General features: G+C 34.9%; 1 protein-coding gene across 1 annotated transcript in view; it reads left to right on the top strand.

Moving 5' to 3' along the window:
- The first annotated feature begins 4223 nt into the window (after positions 1–4223).
- Positions 4224–16888, top strand: part of MUC19 (mucin 19, oligomeric) — a 74458-nt gene continuing 61793 nt past the window's right edge. Inside the window, 3 exon segments of the mRNA XM_010841618.1 lie at positions 4224–4304; positions 6204–6368; positions 7488–7554. Of these exon segments, the coding sequence (XP_010839920.1) occupies positions 4224–4304; positions 6204–6368; positions 7488–7554 (313 nt within the window).

Genomic DNA, 16888 nt, shown 5'->3' with positions numbered 1-16888 from the left:
TTGTGAGTGCTGATCCAAGACTCAGAAAAAACAATGTGTCAAAGGTAGATCTGTAAGTGACCTTTGAGAAGTCATCTGTATTGGTTTGCTGCTGCTGCTGCTGCTGCTAAGTCGCTTCAGTCGTGTCCGACTCTGTGCGACCCCATAGACGGCAGCCCACCAGGCTCCCCTGTCCCTGGGATTCTCCAGGCAAGAACACTGGAGTGGGTTGCCATTTCCTTCTCCAAGGCATGAAAGTGAAAAGTGAAAGTGAAGTTGCTGAGTCGTGTCCGACCCTCAGCGACCCCATGGACTGCAGCCTTCCAGGCTCCTCCATCCATGGGATTTTCTAGTGCTGCCATCACAAAGGATTGAAGACTGGGTGGTTAAACAGTATGTGTGCTAAGAAACTTCATTTGTGTCTGTTTCTTTGTGACCTTGTGGACTGTAGCCCACCAAGCTCCTCAGCCCATGGGATTCTCCAGGCAAAATTCCAACCCACTACTGGAGTGGGTTGCCATGCCCTCCTCTAAGGGGATTTTCCCAACCCAGGGATCAAACCCACATCTCTTATGTCTCCTGCATTAGCAGGCGAATTCTTTACCACTAGCGCCACTGACAAGCCTGTTTACTCTTGAGGGCTGTGAGGGAAGAAACTGCTCTAGGTCTCTCTCCTTGGCTTATAAATGGCCATCTTCTCCCTGTGTCCAGATTGTCTTCTTTGTATACACGTCTGTTCAAATTTTCTCTTCTTATAAGAACACCAATTATATTGGATTGAGTCCCACCTTAATGACATTTTAATTTAATTCTTTAAAGACCCTACCTTCAAATATGGTTACAATCTGAGGCACTAGAGTTTAAGACTTGAACATATGAAACTTTGAGGGATCACAATTCATTCTATAAAACCATCATTTTAAAATATGAGAATATGAGATGGCCAATGAAGAGGATCATACTGGAGAAAGAAGGCGCTGGAGCACATTTGGCTTCAGAAGAGATATAAGCGAACAGGGTGAGGAGGAGACAGCTTAAAGATGCCCAATGGAATCAAAAGTGTCAGAATGTTCGATAAGGATCTATCTGGACTAAATAACAATGCAAATAAATGTGGTGATTAAGCTGTCCATGGTGACCATTTAGAGAACTCAGTTTATAGAGTAGAAGGCCAATGGAAGTGGTTTGAGAAGTATGCCTAACTAAGAAAGTGCAGGATGAATGAAAAGACAGCAGTGAATGCTCAGAAGCAGAAGAAAGCTAGAAAGAGGGAACAATATAATACATGGGGTGAGAGGGTAATATTAAAAGACAAATAGAGTGATCTTTAAAAATATGTCTTACGTTGAGCACAAGAAACGATTTCAATGATACCAGGGCAGAGAGAAGACAAAGTTTAGTGAGGGATATAGCTACTATAAACCTCTTTATCAAGAGAAGGCCAATGTTCTAACTCCTCTTAAAATTTTATTCAAAGAAGTTGACTGGATAGCTGTATGTATCAAGGCCACTATAATATCTTTATCAGAACCCTGAGAAAGTTTCTTGTTTATTCTTTTATAAAATCACTCTCTGAAAGTCTGTTCCTATATTACCAATTTCTTCTGCTTACTAAATATTATTTCAAGAACATTTGGCAAAGTTAAATTGGAGGTGGTAATTTACTGTAGAAAATTATTCATTTTCTATATCTAATGTTAAATATGATTAATTACTTATATAAATTTAAATAATATTGATTCAAAAATTCAATTGTATTTTTTTTTATATGAAGCTTCCCATACAGCAAAAAGGTTCTGATTTCCAGACACTCAACTTTCAAACATAATTTCAGATCATAATATATGAAAGTAGGGAACTTGGTTCTGCAATCCAAACAGACACTGTTTAACATTTTCTGTATTTGCTTCTGGTGCAAACAGTATTGATAAAACAAACGATCTTCCCATTCTAATGTCACTGTTCTTTCAAATGTTGATTTTTCCTCCACCAGTATATCATTATGTGTACAGACACTTAAGCCACATCCTTTTAAATCAAGAAGGAAACATCTAGCTATTGTTCTTTTTGATGGATGTGTTTTAAGCAATGTACCGTAGTTATGCAGTGTATGTTTTAGTATTATTAGATGGTTTTATCCAAACAATATACCATTACAAAAGAGGTAAAGTGCTTAATTTCCTTGTAAACACAAGCTACCTAATGAGAAATTCCAGAACAAAAGTGAGTCTACCTCCTAGAAAAATTGTTTTTACGGACACTATTTAACATTTGCTAAGTTGATAGTTTTAATTCCTTTAAAAATACTTTTCCTTTTATAATACCAATGATGGTTACTTTGAAATCTTAGAAGGTCAAAAAGAATAACCTGAAGTGTAATCCTGAAACGAGTGGTTGAGGAGAGAGGCACTTGGGTCAAACAAATGCGGTTTGTAGCTTACATGCTTTCCTGCATAATCAGTGAATTATCTGGTTTACAATGAAAATTGAAAAAAAAAAACCTCAAAGAAAGATCACAAATATAAATATAGTTACTGGCATTTTATTGTCATCTTGGCTTTTAGCACCACTGTAAACCAAATTTGATCTGTGGTTATTAACTTTTTTTTAAATTAAATAAATATATTTATTAGCATCTCCATATTTTGTGTATTCACCTGCTCTCATTTGATCTATGGTTATTAACTTTAGAGTGAAAAAATTCTAAGAAACATATTAAAACTTTGTAACAATTTTTTTTATTACTAGGCAAATCAGAGTTGATAAATGCTAACAATTTTCTATTAATACTGCTAGTAGAGCATTTTCCCTGTGTTATTAATTGAGACTAAATCTGGACTAGAAAGTTCAAATAGTGGGAAACTTTTCTTACTATCAATATGTTTTCTGTTTTAGTACAATATGTCTAACTCAGTGATACTGTATTATATTGAATTAAATCTGTTAACATGAATAGCTTCAGTACTAACACCTATTATTATTATTATTATTGCCATATTATTTAATGTAATGCTTATTTTTGAGCCCAATAAAAATTATTCATTAAATCATCCATTCAATATTTACTGAGCATCTAGTATATGCCAAGCTCTTTTCTAGGTATTGGGACTCAGCAATGAACAAAACACATTGAAGATACCTGTCCTAATTGAATTTGCATTGTAGAACTAACAACAGATAATAGTTACATGTATTAAACAGATTAAATAAAAATGCATACATTCAATGGTGGTGAAAGCTATGGAGGAAAAAGTCAAGCAGAGAGAGGGAAGAAAGGCCTTGGGGTGAAGTTTGCAATTTAAAATATTCAGAGAAAGTGTCTCTGAGAAGGTATTATTTGAGCAAAGATTTATGTGAGATGAGGGGTTGTTATTTAGGGGATCAATTAGTAATTGCATAAAAGTATAAAATGACTTTAAAAGAAACTTAAAAGTTCTTTTAATTTGCTTTGAAATTAAAATATTAATTTTAATAAAACATTAGGGTATAGAGATATAGTGGCAAATATTTATGCTATTTAACTATCTCCTGGACATTTATTTAAAATATATATAAATTATCTAATATAATTTTAATCTTTAATATATAGAGAGGCTTTAACTCATTAAAGCTGATGTTTAATTATAGCTTTGAAAAGAGTTATTTTGGAGGAAAATAATTATAACATGTAAACCAGGTCATTAGCTTTTTGCAAAATATGTCATTAAAGCTCAAGTTTTAATGAGGTGAGTGAGCAAATTCAGTGGATAGCCAAAGAGAAAGTATTTCAGTTAGAGAAATAGCAAATACAAAGACTTTGATTCTATCTGATGAGCTTCACCAAAGACAGAGAAGCCTCTGAGCTTGAAGACAGCAAGTTGGTAGGAGGTGAGATCGGAGTTGGGACTAATGGAATAGGGCCTTGCAGATCCATAGAGCTTGGGTAGTTACCACAGAAGTAAAGGGTTTAGAAAAAGAGATCCAAATTTAAGCTTCTAGTCCGTTTGTTAAGAGGGCTTGTAAATGAGAAGAAATCAGCAGAAGATAAGAGGAGTAAGAAATGAAGAAGGAAAAAACTGGAAATTGCATAAGTCAGGTGTGTCAAGAAAGAATTAAGTGTGTTAAATATTATTGAGAGGTCAATAAAATAAGAACTGAAAACTGACCATTGGATTGACAAAAGAGTATCACCTATGTCCTGGACAAGAGCACATTGTGTGAAGTGCTAGAGAGAAAACAATGGAAACTAATAAGTTCCCGAGACAATGAGAAGTCAGAAGCTGGAGTCAATGAGCATAAGAAACTCCCTTGTGAAGTTTAACCATCAAGGGCAGTGGAGAAGTGTGGTAAGAGACCTGGGAGGGAAGTGAGTTCAACAGTTAAAAAAGAACAAGTTCATTGAGAAATAGTTCAGATACATAAATTTGTTTGTTTTATTATATTTATTCATTTCTTTTAGTGAAGACAAATAAAAGCATGTATTTATACTGTTGGGAATAATCCAGAAGAGGAGGGAAAACTTGATGATATGGATAGAGATGAACAAATTACTGGCATGATGTTCCTGGATGGCATCCAGTACACAAATGGGGAGGCCAAGCTTAGGTGGCAGCACTCAGTGTTGATCTGTATTAATAAGAAAGTTGCAGAGTTCAGGGTACAAATAGTAAAAGATGTCTCTATGTGTGGCTGTAGATGTTCTCTTTTGATGTTTTGTATTTTCTTAGTAAATTTGGAAGTAAGGTCATTGATGACAGGGAGGTTGGGAATGAGACATTGGCTTTTGGGAAAGAGAAAAAATATGAGAAAGAGAAAAAAGCAAATAGACTACAAAATATAATTGACTGACTGTCTTAAGGATCCACTTGGGGTAGTGAATTTAAGAGAGATAGGATAGCATGACCATGTATTTTTACCCTGTGATGATTATCTGCTTAGTATTTAATTTAAGCCATGGTTGTATTTTTGCCCAGCAAGTATAGAGAAGGTCAAGGGAATTGGGGATTCATGCCAGGGAATACTGATAATAGTTGATCATAGACTTCAAGCAAAGGAAGAAAGTACATTAATTGTTGAGGGAAGTGAAGGTGAATGAAAGGCTCTTGTTGTCGTTCAGTTGCTTAGTCATGTCTGACTCTTTGTGAACCAATGGACTGCAGCAGGCCAGACTTCCCTGTCCTTCACTATGTCCCCAAGTGTGCTCAAAATCATGTCCACTGAGTTAATGATGCCATCCAACCATCTCATCCTCTGTTGCCCCCTTCTTCTCATGCCCTCAGTCTTTCCCAGCACCAGGGTGTTTTACTGTGATGTTGAGTGGTTTGCCTTGGAAACGAACTGAGATCATTCTGTTGTGTTTAAGATTGCACCCAAGTACTGCATTTTAACTGTGAGGGCTACTCCATTTCTTCTAAGGAATTCTTGACTGCAGAAGTAGATATAGTGGTCATCTGAATTAAATTCACACTTTCTAGTCCGTTTTATTTCACTTATTCCTAAAATGTTGATGTTCACTCCTGCCATGAAATGAGTGCAAGGTAAATAGGCTCAATGAATTATAGTTCTGAGTGGGAATCAGTGGATTGTTATAATCAGACTACTAGAAGTAGTGATCTGGAAAGACGGAGGACACTGAAATTTTGAAATTGCATTTGTCTTTATTCTTAATGCATTTCCCACTTGGAATCTCTCTGATTCTGCATGTCCAAGTCTTTTTCCAGCCCTTAGCCTATGAAACCATGAAAATTTCCCTGATTTTCTCAAGGTGAAGAAAATCTCTGTCTTTCTTACTTCGATAGTGTTGCGTACTAAACTCTACTTATAGAAAATTTCTATCTTTCATGTATTCTTATTTCCCCCAAAAGCCTGTAAGTAACTTTATGTTTCATTCAGGTCTCTTACATGCCTAAGCCCACAGTCAAGCACATGAAAGAATAATTACATCACAATGATAATGTGAAGGGAGGAAATCTCCACAAGAAAGTGTATGTTTAAAGAAAAGAACATCACAAGTGGCAGTATTTAATGGTGGCAATGTTCTCTCTGAATTGTACTTTTGTTTTCTGTGTTGGAGAAAAATTCTCACCATACAGTCTTTATTTGTGAGTTATTGAAAGGATCAGAGCTGGATTTTTAAAAAATTATGCTTGGTGAAGTGGTCCTCTGTTACCTCCCTCTCTGTTTGTGGCATGAAAGCCTTCTCCCCATGGTTTCTGTGTTCCTCTCTCTGGGTCTCTGTTCTACAGGTAAAAATCTGGTACTTTCAATTCCTGACCTTCAATAAATGTGTTACCTTGAATAGGAAAGTGAATTTTAAGTACATAAATCTGTGGAATTCTGCCCCCTGTCAAAATGATCTAAGAATTCAGCAAGATGTTGAGGAGCAGGGGGCCCACGAGCACAAGCACCCAGTATGTTATGAGGAGGCCCTCAAAAGAGGCAGGCATCACCTTTTCTTTGAAATTAGAGGAGACATGAGTGAATAAAGGGGAAGGAGAGGAAGGTTTTTACACCTTTTCCCTTTCTTGGGATTCTTCTGCTTTTCTGGAGAGAATAAACTGAAGACTATTTTCCCTCTGAAGTTTTTCTTTGGTAGTGATGGGGAGCAGATGAGAAGCAGATCAAAGCCATGAAAAACATCAAAGCATCATCAAAGCCATGGGGTCAACCCTTCTGTTTTTCAGGTCCAATCAACCAGTATCAGGCATTTAACCCTCTCTACCTGCTCAGCCAAGACTGGATTTTCTCTTCCTAAATCCTAGTTTGAGCTTGATTTTTCTATCCCAGAACATCTACATATATAATTCATGGCTGGCATTTTGTATTCAAGTTTTGGCCAGAAACATTTTTTCTGATGGTCTTGCTTTCATACATTTTCTACTTACTTATATGCCTGATTATAAATTTCATGGTAAAATGTGTATTATTGGAGAATTATGTATCCTTGTGAGTAATAATTACTATAACCATGGTGCACTTAAATACGTCCATATGTCTATATGTATACCCTGTGTGATAGTCACATATTTCTCTAAGGAAATACCTGTTCATATATCATTAAGAAAAGAGTTCTTTGTCTCCAGGTAGGTTAATGTTTAAAATACATTTCGTTGTTAACAGAGAGACAATTACAATATTTAATCATAGTATTTGAGTTTCTTGAGGTATTAAGACTTTTGCAATGATTAATAGAGTACAGATAAATGTACATCATTGGCGTATTTGGTTTTTAATCTGGGACTTTTAGTTCCTGCCTTAGCTGTTTGCCTAGGGTGGCAAGAGGGCATGGTCTGCATTTGGCGTGAGCTGGACTTAATTCAAGATAGAAGATGTCACAGAAATAAGACACTAAACTGACTTGAGATGGATTTCATCTCTGATGAGCTATGATATTTACCTTTGTCCTGTCAGCACTAAGCTTACCACACCTAGCCCATGATGAAATATAGTGGTATGAGTGAGTATAAAAGCTCCAGGTAGAAGGAACCCTATGGATCTGATTCTCCACGATGACTGTTTTCCGTTTCTAGGTCCCAATCACCACCATGAAGTTAATATTTTTGTGTTTGGTTGTGGCACTTTGCATCTTTTGCAAAAGTAAGTGACTAATTTAAAGAATCCTTCCATGTTTGATAGATCCATGCATATATTTGTTGAAATGTTTCATGTTCTATATTTCAAATATTTTTCTTCTGGGAAATCTTTCCTGCACCATGAGTAGGATAATAAGTAAGAAAATTAGATTTTAATTTTGTTATGTAGTGTTTCAGCTTTAACAAGCCTGACTTAAGGGAATATCTTTATCTGTTAGCCATATGCTTAGAGATATTAGTGAACAGATTTTTGATGACTCTGTTTTGAACTTGAATCTACCTCAAAACTAAAGACCCACACCAATAATTTCAGTTTTCATAAATCATAAAAGTATCCCCAGTTAAAAGACTAGCTCATCATCAAAGAAAAATTTTATAAGGAGAATGTTTTTTAAACTAAAACTTTCATGGATATTTTAGAAAATCAATTAATTAATTTCTAGAGTTTATTGAAAGATAAGATTGCTAATAAATCTTTTTTTAAAAAATGAGCAAAACAAAATAAAAATATTTAGAAACAAATGTATTTCTCATCCTTCAGTTTGTTTCTGAAAAGTGTAGGAAAACTGTAACATCTAAACATAAGGAGAAAAGTGCAAAAGAGAGATTAGTTATATATTGAAATTTTAAATCTACTTTATAAATTTAGGAGTAGGACACATTTTACTTTTCTGTGAGAAATTATAATGAAGAAAACTACAATTATTTACTATGATTAAGAGAAAACATTCTTATTCTTAATCTGGCTACTTGGGAAATTTTAGATAGACCATTAGAAAATGTTATTTCAAGTAATGGAGACTTTCATAATCTAACATAGCATTTTGTTATAATCTTTGTTTCTATTTTATATAAATATAAATATTCTTTGACTATGTTTGCATAAATGTATTTCTTATATCTTAAGTAATAGATTATGAAACATTATTTTCATTTTCAAAACATAAATGATATATCACAACAAAATGTGTTTGTATTTGGTAAAGTATATTAAATTGACCAGATAACTGGAGAGTATTTCTAAAGTAAATTCCTAGATCTCCATGATAGTTCTGGTAAATGATTACAAATGTTTCAAGAGGATTTCCATAGGCTGGTTATCGATTGACAAAATTCAAGAATTTTTTAAGTTCACAGTGAGAAGTAAGGAGTATACCTGAAAAAAGAAATTCCACGTGCCTTAGTGAAAATGAATTTTTGTTGCTCTTAGTCAATGAGTTTCAGGATCCAAACAGATTCCCTTCATTTTCAGTAGGTTACAGGATGGTAAGGAATTAATGACCACAATTTGGAGAAAGCAGATATTTAGAAGACATCCATAGAATCAGGCAGAAGAAATATTTCTATTGTTAAATCAACCATAAATATATAGATGCAGAGAGCTGACTTGTTAGAAAAGATCCTAATACTGAGAAAGATTGAAGGCAGGAGGAGAAGGGGACAAGAGAGAATAAGATGGTTGGATGGTGTCACCAACTCAATGAACATGAGTTTGAGCAAGCTCTGGGAGATGATGAAGGACAGAGAAGTCTGGTGTGCTGCAGTCCATGGGGTCGCAAAGAGTCAGACATGCCTGAGTGAATGAACAACAACAAATATATAGAAAGAAATAAACAGTTCCCCGGCTAAGTGGGAAAAAATTTTCAGTAGATTTGGCATGAAGTAGATAATCAATTCTTATCTTATTCCCAGACTATTTTGTCCTCTAGAGTAAAATCTGTACAATTGATTATCTTCTTCCCCTTTTTGGTCTAATTCATTGCTTATTAACACATTAACCAGGAAATGTTTAGGGAAAATCGAGTGAAATATAGATCAGAAAATAAACTTCATGTTAGCAGCTGTAAAACATTTAGCTAGTATGAAAAGGTATAAAGCATTGGTTAATAGTAATGTGTGAAGTTAATTTATTTGGCTACATATGTTCCCAAGAATGTGCTGACAATGAAACTTTTAAGTAAATTGATAGGTAAATATACTACATATATCTATATAGATGAGATTTGTTAAATAGGAAAGATCCAAAGTAATAAATTAATATTGAAATAACAGTGATTAGATATGAAAAGCAGATTGCTTATATTGAATTTAAAAGAAGAATGGAAATGATAGAATTATCCTGATTGCTTTAAAATATATGCTATATAGAAGTATAAAATGATCTAACTGTTGTCACCTTTTTTTTTTAAATTTTTTACAGATGGGGAAGCCCTATTTTATAGGCTAAACTCAGGTCAGTATCTTTCAGAAATTGATCTTCACTTTTAGATAACAAGGTGTATTCTGAGCCCACTTTTGGAACAAAGAAAAAAATTTTCAGCTATATTAAGATATAATTGACCTAAGTTTAAGGTATACAATGTGATATTTTTAAAATGACTACCACAATAAAGTTATTTGACACCTCTATTGCCTCACACAGTTATTTTTTATGTGTATCTGTGTGTGTGACTTGAAAATTTAAAATGTATTCTCTTAGCACCTTTAAAGTACATGATGCAAAATGGTTAACTGTAGTCGCGATGCTATACATTGAATCCCCAGAACTTATTTATCTCATAATTAGAAGTTTGTACTTTTCATCAAGATCTTCCCATTTCTCCCATTCTCAATCTCCTGGAAATCACCATTCTACTCTTTTTCTATGAGTTTGATACTTTTAGATTCCACATAAAAAGGAAATTGTATAATATTTGTCTTTTTCTGACTTATTTCACTTATCGTAGTTGTTACAGAGTTCAAGCTCATACCGCTCACTTCATGACAGGTTAATGAATCAAGAAATGAGTTGTTGGGGCAAGGAACAGCAACTTTATTCAGAAAGCTAGCAAACTGAGAAGGTAGACTCATGCCCCAAAGAACCATCTTGAACCATCTTGCCTGAATTAGAATTCAGGCCTCTTTTATACTAAAAGTATGTGTGTAGAGGGAGGTGGGGGGTAGTAAATCAAATTATTTCCTGGTTCCTATTAGTCTCTGGAGGGAATCTTCCTGCAGTCATTCACAGCTGGTCCTGATCAGGATGTTTCCCGTGAGCTAAGCAGAAGTATTTTAGCTTAATGCACATTACCTGGGAGGCATGGCTCCCAGAGATAGGTCATTATGTGTAATTTAAACTTACAAGTCATTAACTTAGATACAAAAGATTCTTTCCTATTACATAATGCCTTCAAGGTCCATCCATGTAGCCATGAATGGTAGGATTTTCTTTTTTTATGGCTGAACGGTATTCTATTGTATGTAACATATATCACTTTCTTTAGCTGTCCATCTGTTGATGGACACTTATTTTGTTCCTATGTCTTGGCTGTTGTGAATAGTTATGCACTGAATATGGGAGTGAAGATATCTCTCTGAGATGGTGATTTTATTTCCTTTGGATCCATAATCAAGTGGAATTAATAGGTCATATGGTAGTGCTATTTTTAATTTTTTTGAGGAACCTCCATACTGTTCTTCATAATAGCTGTACCAATTTAAATTCTCATCAACATGGAATACAGAAAATTGATATATTTAATTTTCATACATACTTGATTTTGTTATTGAATTACGTGGACTCCTCACTGTTTATCTCACAAATGTAAGCTACTCAAGGGTGGGATTTTGATCTATGGGTGCAATGACACTCAGTATATATGTTTTGAATGAATAAAATAATTAAGGATCATTGATATGTTTTTATATTTTTTATATGATTTTATATGTTCTACATATAAAAGTTTTCTATGTGAGGGTAACCAAATTCTCTGAAAGGTAAACTTACTGAAATGAACCACAGATAGCCTATCTACATACCCAAGAAGAAATGGAACTTCTGAACACAGATTAACTTTATTTTGAGAACATAAAAATGAATGTGAATTATATTAAATACCATGGAATGTTGCCCTTGGGATTTACTGATATGTGTGCGACAGTTGGGCTCTACTCTGGAGATAGTTTCCAAGTTTCTATGTTTGTTCTTAATTTGCCTTTCTTTCTCCTGACTTATGTTGAATATCTAGTTTTATGTTTTTATAGGATCATTACATCTGCTTATAACACTCAGTTTTAATTCCTACTTACTGCCTTCAGTTTCCTGTGATGAGAGCACCTTTGATCCCAGCTCATTACCCTTGTATATGTTGTAATAGTGTGTATTCTGTGTGAAACCCCAGAATTTTTTTTCGAGAAGGGAAAAGTTCATGCATGGTTTTTTGACATCTTTATTTGTTGCAAGAGGATTTGGGGATGACTCTTAATTGCAACCTACATTTCAGATAGAATTTTCCAGATATTAAACCTATATGGGGAATGTTATTGTATAATTTTTCTTTAGAGACAAATAGTCCCCAAACCTATCTGTAAACCATTTTTTCTTATCTTTTGGCTAAATGTGTGTGTGTGTGTAACTATGTAAAATTTAGTTTTGGCAACAATTTATCAGAACACATAGGAAGCCCTTTATCTTTTAACTGGCTTTATTTGATGTTTGTTTTAGTTCATGCCCTTGGCTCAGTAGTAAAGAGTGTGAAAGTCACTCGGTCATGTCTGACTCATTGCGACCCCAAGGACTATACAGTCCATGGAATTCTCCAGGCCAGAGTACTGGAGTGGGTAGCTGTTCCTTTCTCCAGGGGATCTTCCCAACCCAGGGATCGAATCCTGATCTCCCATTTTGCAGGAGGATTCTTTATCAGCTGAACCACCAGGGAAGCCCGCCTGATAATGCAGGAGATGCAGGTTTGATCCCTGGGTTGGGAGATCCCCTGGAGGAGGGAGGATGTGGCAACTGCTCCCAGTTTTCTTGCCTGGAGAATCCCCATGGACAGAGGAGCCTGGCGGGCTACAATCCATGGGGTTGCAAAAAGTCAGGCACAGCTGAGCAACTAAGCACAGCACACATACATACTATGGCTTGACAAGCTTGCTATTTATTTAAAGTTCATCTTGATTCATAATAATAGCAATGCTGGAACTATCTGTAAGTTGTATATATTTGAATTTCAGTATACAGCTGTAAAATAAAAATTGTACTCATTTGATTCACATTAATTAATTTTAGTTTATACATTATTTCTGTTACATGAAAAACTTTAAAACATCTACATTTTGCCAATAGAATAATAATTAATGCTTTGAAACACCTTTTCAGTCATCTAAGAATTATGTTTTGTTGTGTCCTAATTCATGCGTCTAGACTGACTCTATTAGCTGGTTGGAGGACTGGTATAGCCATTTCCTTTGTGGAGCTGGTCTAGAGGGGGGTTAAGATACTATGGTCAGCAGATGTGGGAATGTCTCACAGCACAAGCATTGGTTGCAATCAAGATTCACTTTCTATTGGCAAATCTATCAAAAAAGCTACTAATGACAGCAATTCTTTCTCTTTTTCTTCAGATGACAAAATAGCTGAAAGAAAATCAGGTAAATTACTTTGTTTTCTTTTCTTATGCTATTTGTGCTAAATAACAATAGAGTGGAACTGCTTTTCTTTGGAGACAGGACATGTCTTCCATGGAAAAATCGTTAAAACACTTGAAATATTTCTTATTAATACAAACATACCATAGTGTGTTCTAGTATAATCTGGGACAACTGTTTTAATACCTAGTCAGTACTGATGAAGGTAGTAACCTTTGAAATATAAAACTGCTCTGGTTACTAGATTTATAAAAATCTCTTAAACCTATGAGAAAAATGTGACTGTAGATTAAGGTATACATACCACATATAAGATGTGATACATACGACAAACATACTGGCCGTTACTACTTGTGACCCGAGTGGCATTGTATTTCTGAGCAAGTTTTACATAATCAAATATGAGAAGGATAAAATAGTAGAAACAAATATGGCACACTGGCTAAGATATAAGGCTGTTCATTTCAATAACAGAATGAATAAATTCAGAAGAAACATTTGTCTAACAAAATGAAGGATCTAATATATCTGTGGCATTAAACTCAGGAGAGATATAATGAATACAGTGCACACTTACCATGAATTAAATATGTGAAATATAATGAGAGGAAATGGCAACCCACTCCAGTATTCTTGCCTGGGAAAATCCCATGGACAGAGGAACTTGGTGCACTACAGTCTATGGGGTTGCAGGGTCAGATGCAACTGAGTGACTGAACATGCACACACACATTATAAAGCAGATATTTTTCATCCTCGCTTATTATATGTGTGCCCAGGGCCCTGCTGTCCCAATCCCTCTACCAGAATCTTCATGGGCATCTCTCTCAAGATTATTTGAGGCATAGTATGATCTACAATGGGGGAGGGAAGATGGAACTGGCTCCGGGTTAGCATATACCCTTGACCCTGTGTCTGTATTCTTTGACCTCTAAGAAGGACCATGGCTCAAGGAAGGCCAGAGTAAAACTTGGTGGCTAGAGAGAGTAGGAACCCCCTCTCTAAGAGAGGTATTGACAAAGGGCATTCTGATTGCAAGTCTGGGAGTCCAGATGGGTCTGACTCAAAAGTTCATAAATTTCCCACTGTACTGAATATGGCTTTATTTCTTTCTGCTTTGCCATCAAACTAAGATATTTAGATTTCAAGATGCAATTATAAAAGTACATGGAAGTGAAGAAAGACAATGAGAGAGAGAGAGAAGATAAAAGAGGAAGGGAGAAGAGTGTATAGTGAAGTGGGACAGGTTTAGGGCAAGTTGAGAAAAAAACGCTGTATATGGAGAAGTGTTGTAAAAGTGATAGTATTTTGAGGGTTACTTAATAACATAATAATATAAATTGGCTGTAATCTAAGCACTCTTGACTTCATCTCAAACCAAACACTATTAAGTGATTATTATAATTTAATTATGTCTTAAATGTTAAGGATCTCTTCCTCCAACTAAATAGTAGACTAAATCATTGCTATTCTCAAAAATTTAATATTTTATTTCTGGATATTGTTTGCTATAGAAAAATATATTTGCGAAAAACATGCAAAATGGTTAAGTCCAAAAATCGGAGATGGGGAAATGTAATTAAAAACAAAATCTTTTGCCATCCCAGAAAACCTCTTCACAAAAGCAGAAGAGAAAGAAAACAGTTTTATTATTGAATAAGGATTAAACCTGAGTATGATACACATCATAGACAATCAGCTGGAGAGATTGCAAGAACAGAAAGAAATATTTCCCTTTTATACAGCCAGGAAGATAAAACCCACTACATACATGTCCTTAAGATGAACAATAACTTGTCCTCAAATAAGAGCAATTGACATCACCAATCATCACACATGATTTGTCCTAAGTTTGCTTGGTAGTTAGGGTAGCCACCTGTGTTTGCTAGTTGCCTTTATAAGAAAAAAGACTTTCTTGTATCTTTAAAATCATAAAGGAGGGAAGTTTGCACTTGGAGTCAGACACGAGCTGAAGTTACGTTCATATCACCCAGGACACAGAGGAGCTCTCTCCCTTGATGATAGCGTTTCAAAAAGATAGTCACCAATCCCTTAAGGAAACATTACTGAGTTGCTTACATAACCTTTAAAAAGATGAAAAAACATATTAAAGAGGTAGAGAAAGGAAGGGAGTTTAAGTTTTCTAAAGTAAATGATCTAAAAAAGAGGGGAGTCTCTCTTCCCTTATTGTCAACAGAGAGAATTAAGTTTCTTACTATTATTTGTATTTGCTCTTACATAGTCTTTAAGTTCTGCTTACAAATCATGCATTTTATTATTTAATCAGTGACCAAAATGCATGTCTTCCATGAATTTACAATAATATTGTAGTTATTAAGGCATTACTAATTCTAAAGTTCTTCAATTTTATTACAGAGATTAGAAAAAAACAGAAATGGTATAGAAAGCACAGTATATTAATACCTCAATAATACCTTATATTATACAGTATATATTACCTTAACAAAAGGCCTTTGTTGATTAATGTATTTATTAAATAAATATTAACTGAGTATCCTCTATGGTTCAAGCACATTTCAAGACATCTGGAATACCTCAGTGAATAAAACAGGCAAAAAATATTAAGTTTATACAGCTTAAATCTAGAAGACACTTCATAAGCAATAAACATTATAAGTAGTAAACGTGGTATGTACAAGGTGATAAAATCTATGGAATAAGTTAGAGTCATATAATGATAATTAGGAGGATTAAAATGGGGGGGGTGCAACTTTACATTGTCATAGTATGCCTCATTGAAATGACATTTAAACTAGCTCTTGAAGGAGTTGAGCAAATGTTAATTTATGAGTAAATGTTTTCATCTTTTTTCTTTGCAGAAATACAGAAAAGAGAATCAGGTATGTTATTTTAATTTTACAAGCTGTTACTAAACCAAGGACAGCGTGAATTCAACATGGTAGAGTATTATGATGGGAGAAGGTTGACCACTGGAGCTCGGAGCTTAGTACTGGAGAAGGAAGCAGATGGGGAGGTTTCTGCCCTGTCCATGAGAGGAAGAATTTCTAGTACATATCAATTAAATCTTTACAACTTTATTCATTTATTTCTTGAGGTCTTACCACTATGACAAAAAGATATGGACATGGTAATTAAATTAATAAGGGGTGTATGTCATTCCCAGCACCACCAGAATAAAGGTGCTTACACAAAATAATATATGGCTTTTCATAGTATTGTAATCTAATCACATTTATTGTGCCAGCAATACTGTTTTCATATAAAAATGTCTGTTATTCACAGTAAGTCCCTTTTTGCACAGTAGTTCATCCTTTGGTGACTTAAACAGAAGAAAGAAATCTCTTGTTTGGTTCACCCTTTAACATTGGATTTAGCACTCAAGGAACTGCTGCAGACAGGTCAGAGAACTTTGGGAGGTTAATAGTTTAGAGTCAAAAGACATTCCAGCAGGTACTGTTGGAGAAAAATGCTGACCTAGAAGTACTTTTTCCCAGTTGGGATAATCTAATAATCTTTGTTTTATTTGTAGCATATGGCCTTAAAGACACTAATTCCAGTGCCAATGAGAGTAATGAATTCTGTTTTAAGAGAATCTTGGCAAAGTTTACATTAAATTCTTCCTAATGATTTTTATTTTCTTAAACTATCTTTCTTAGTATTATCGTGATGATCAATCATTTTTATAATTGTAAACTAATAATTTAAAATGCTTCCTGGACCCATTTTTAGTGCAAACTCTCATGTTTTGGGCTTCCCTGATGGCTTAGTGATGAAGAATCTGCCTGCAACACATAAGACACAGGAGTTGCTGGTTCCATTCCTGGGTCGGGAAGATCCCCTGGAGGAGGAAATGGCAACCCACTCCAGTATTCTTGCCTGGAAAAGTCCACAGACAGAGAAGCGTGGTGTGTTATAGTCCATGGAGTCGCAAAGTTGGACACGACTGAGCG

This window comes from Bison bison, unplaced genomic scaffold, assembly GCF_000754665.1.
Source record: "Bison bison bison isolate TAMUID 2011002044 unplaced genomic scaffold, Bison_UMD1.0 scf7180017864163, whole genome shotgun sequence".
Taxonomy (NCBI): domain Eukaryota; kingdom Metazoa; phylum Chordata; class Mammalia; order Artiodactyla; family Bovidae; genus Bison; species Bison bison.
This window is presented reverse-complemented; position numbering and strand designations above follow the sequence as displayed.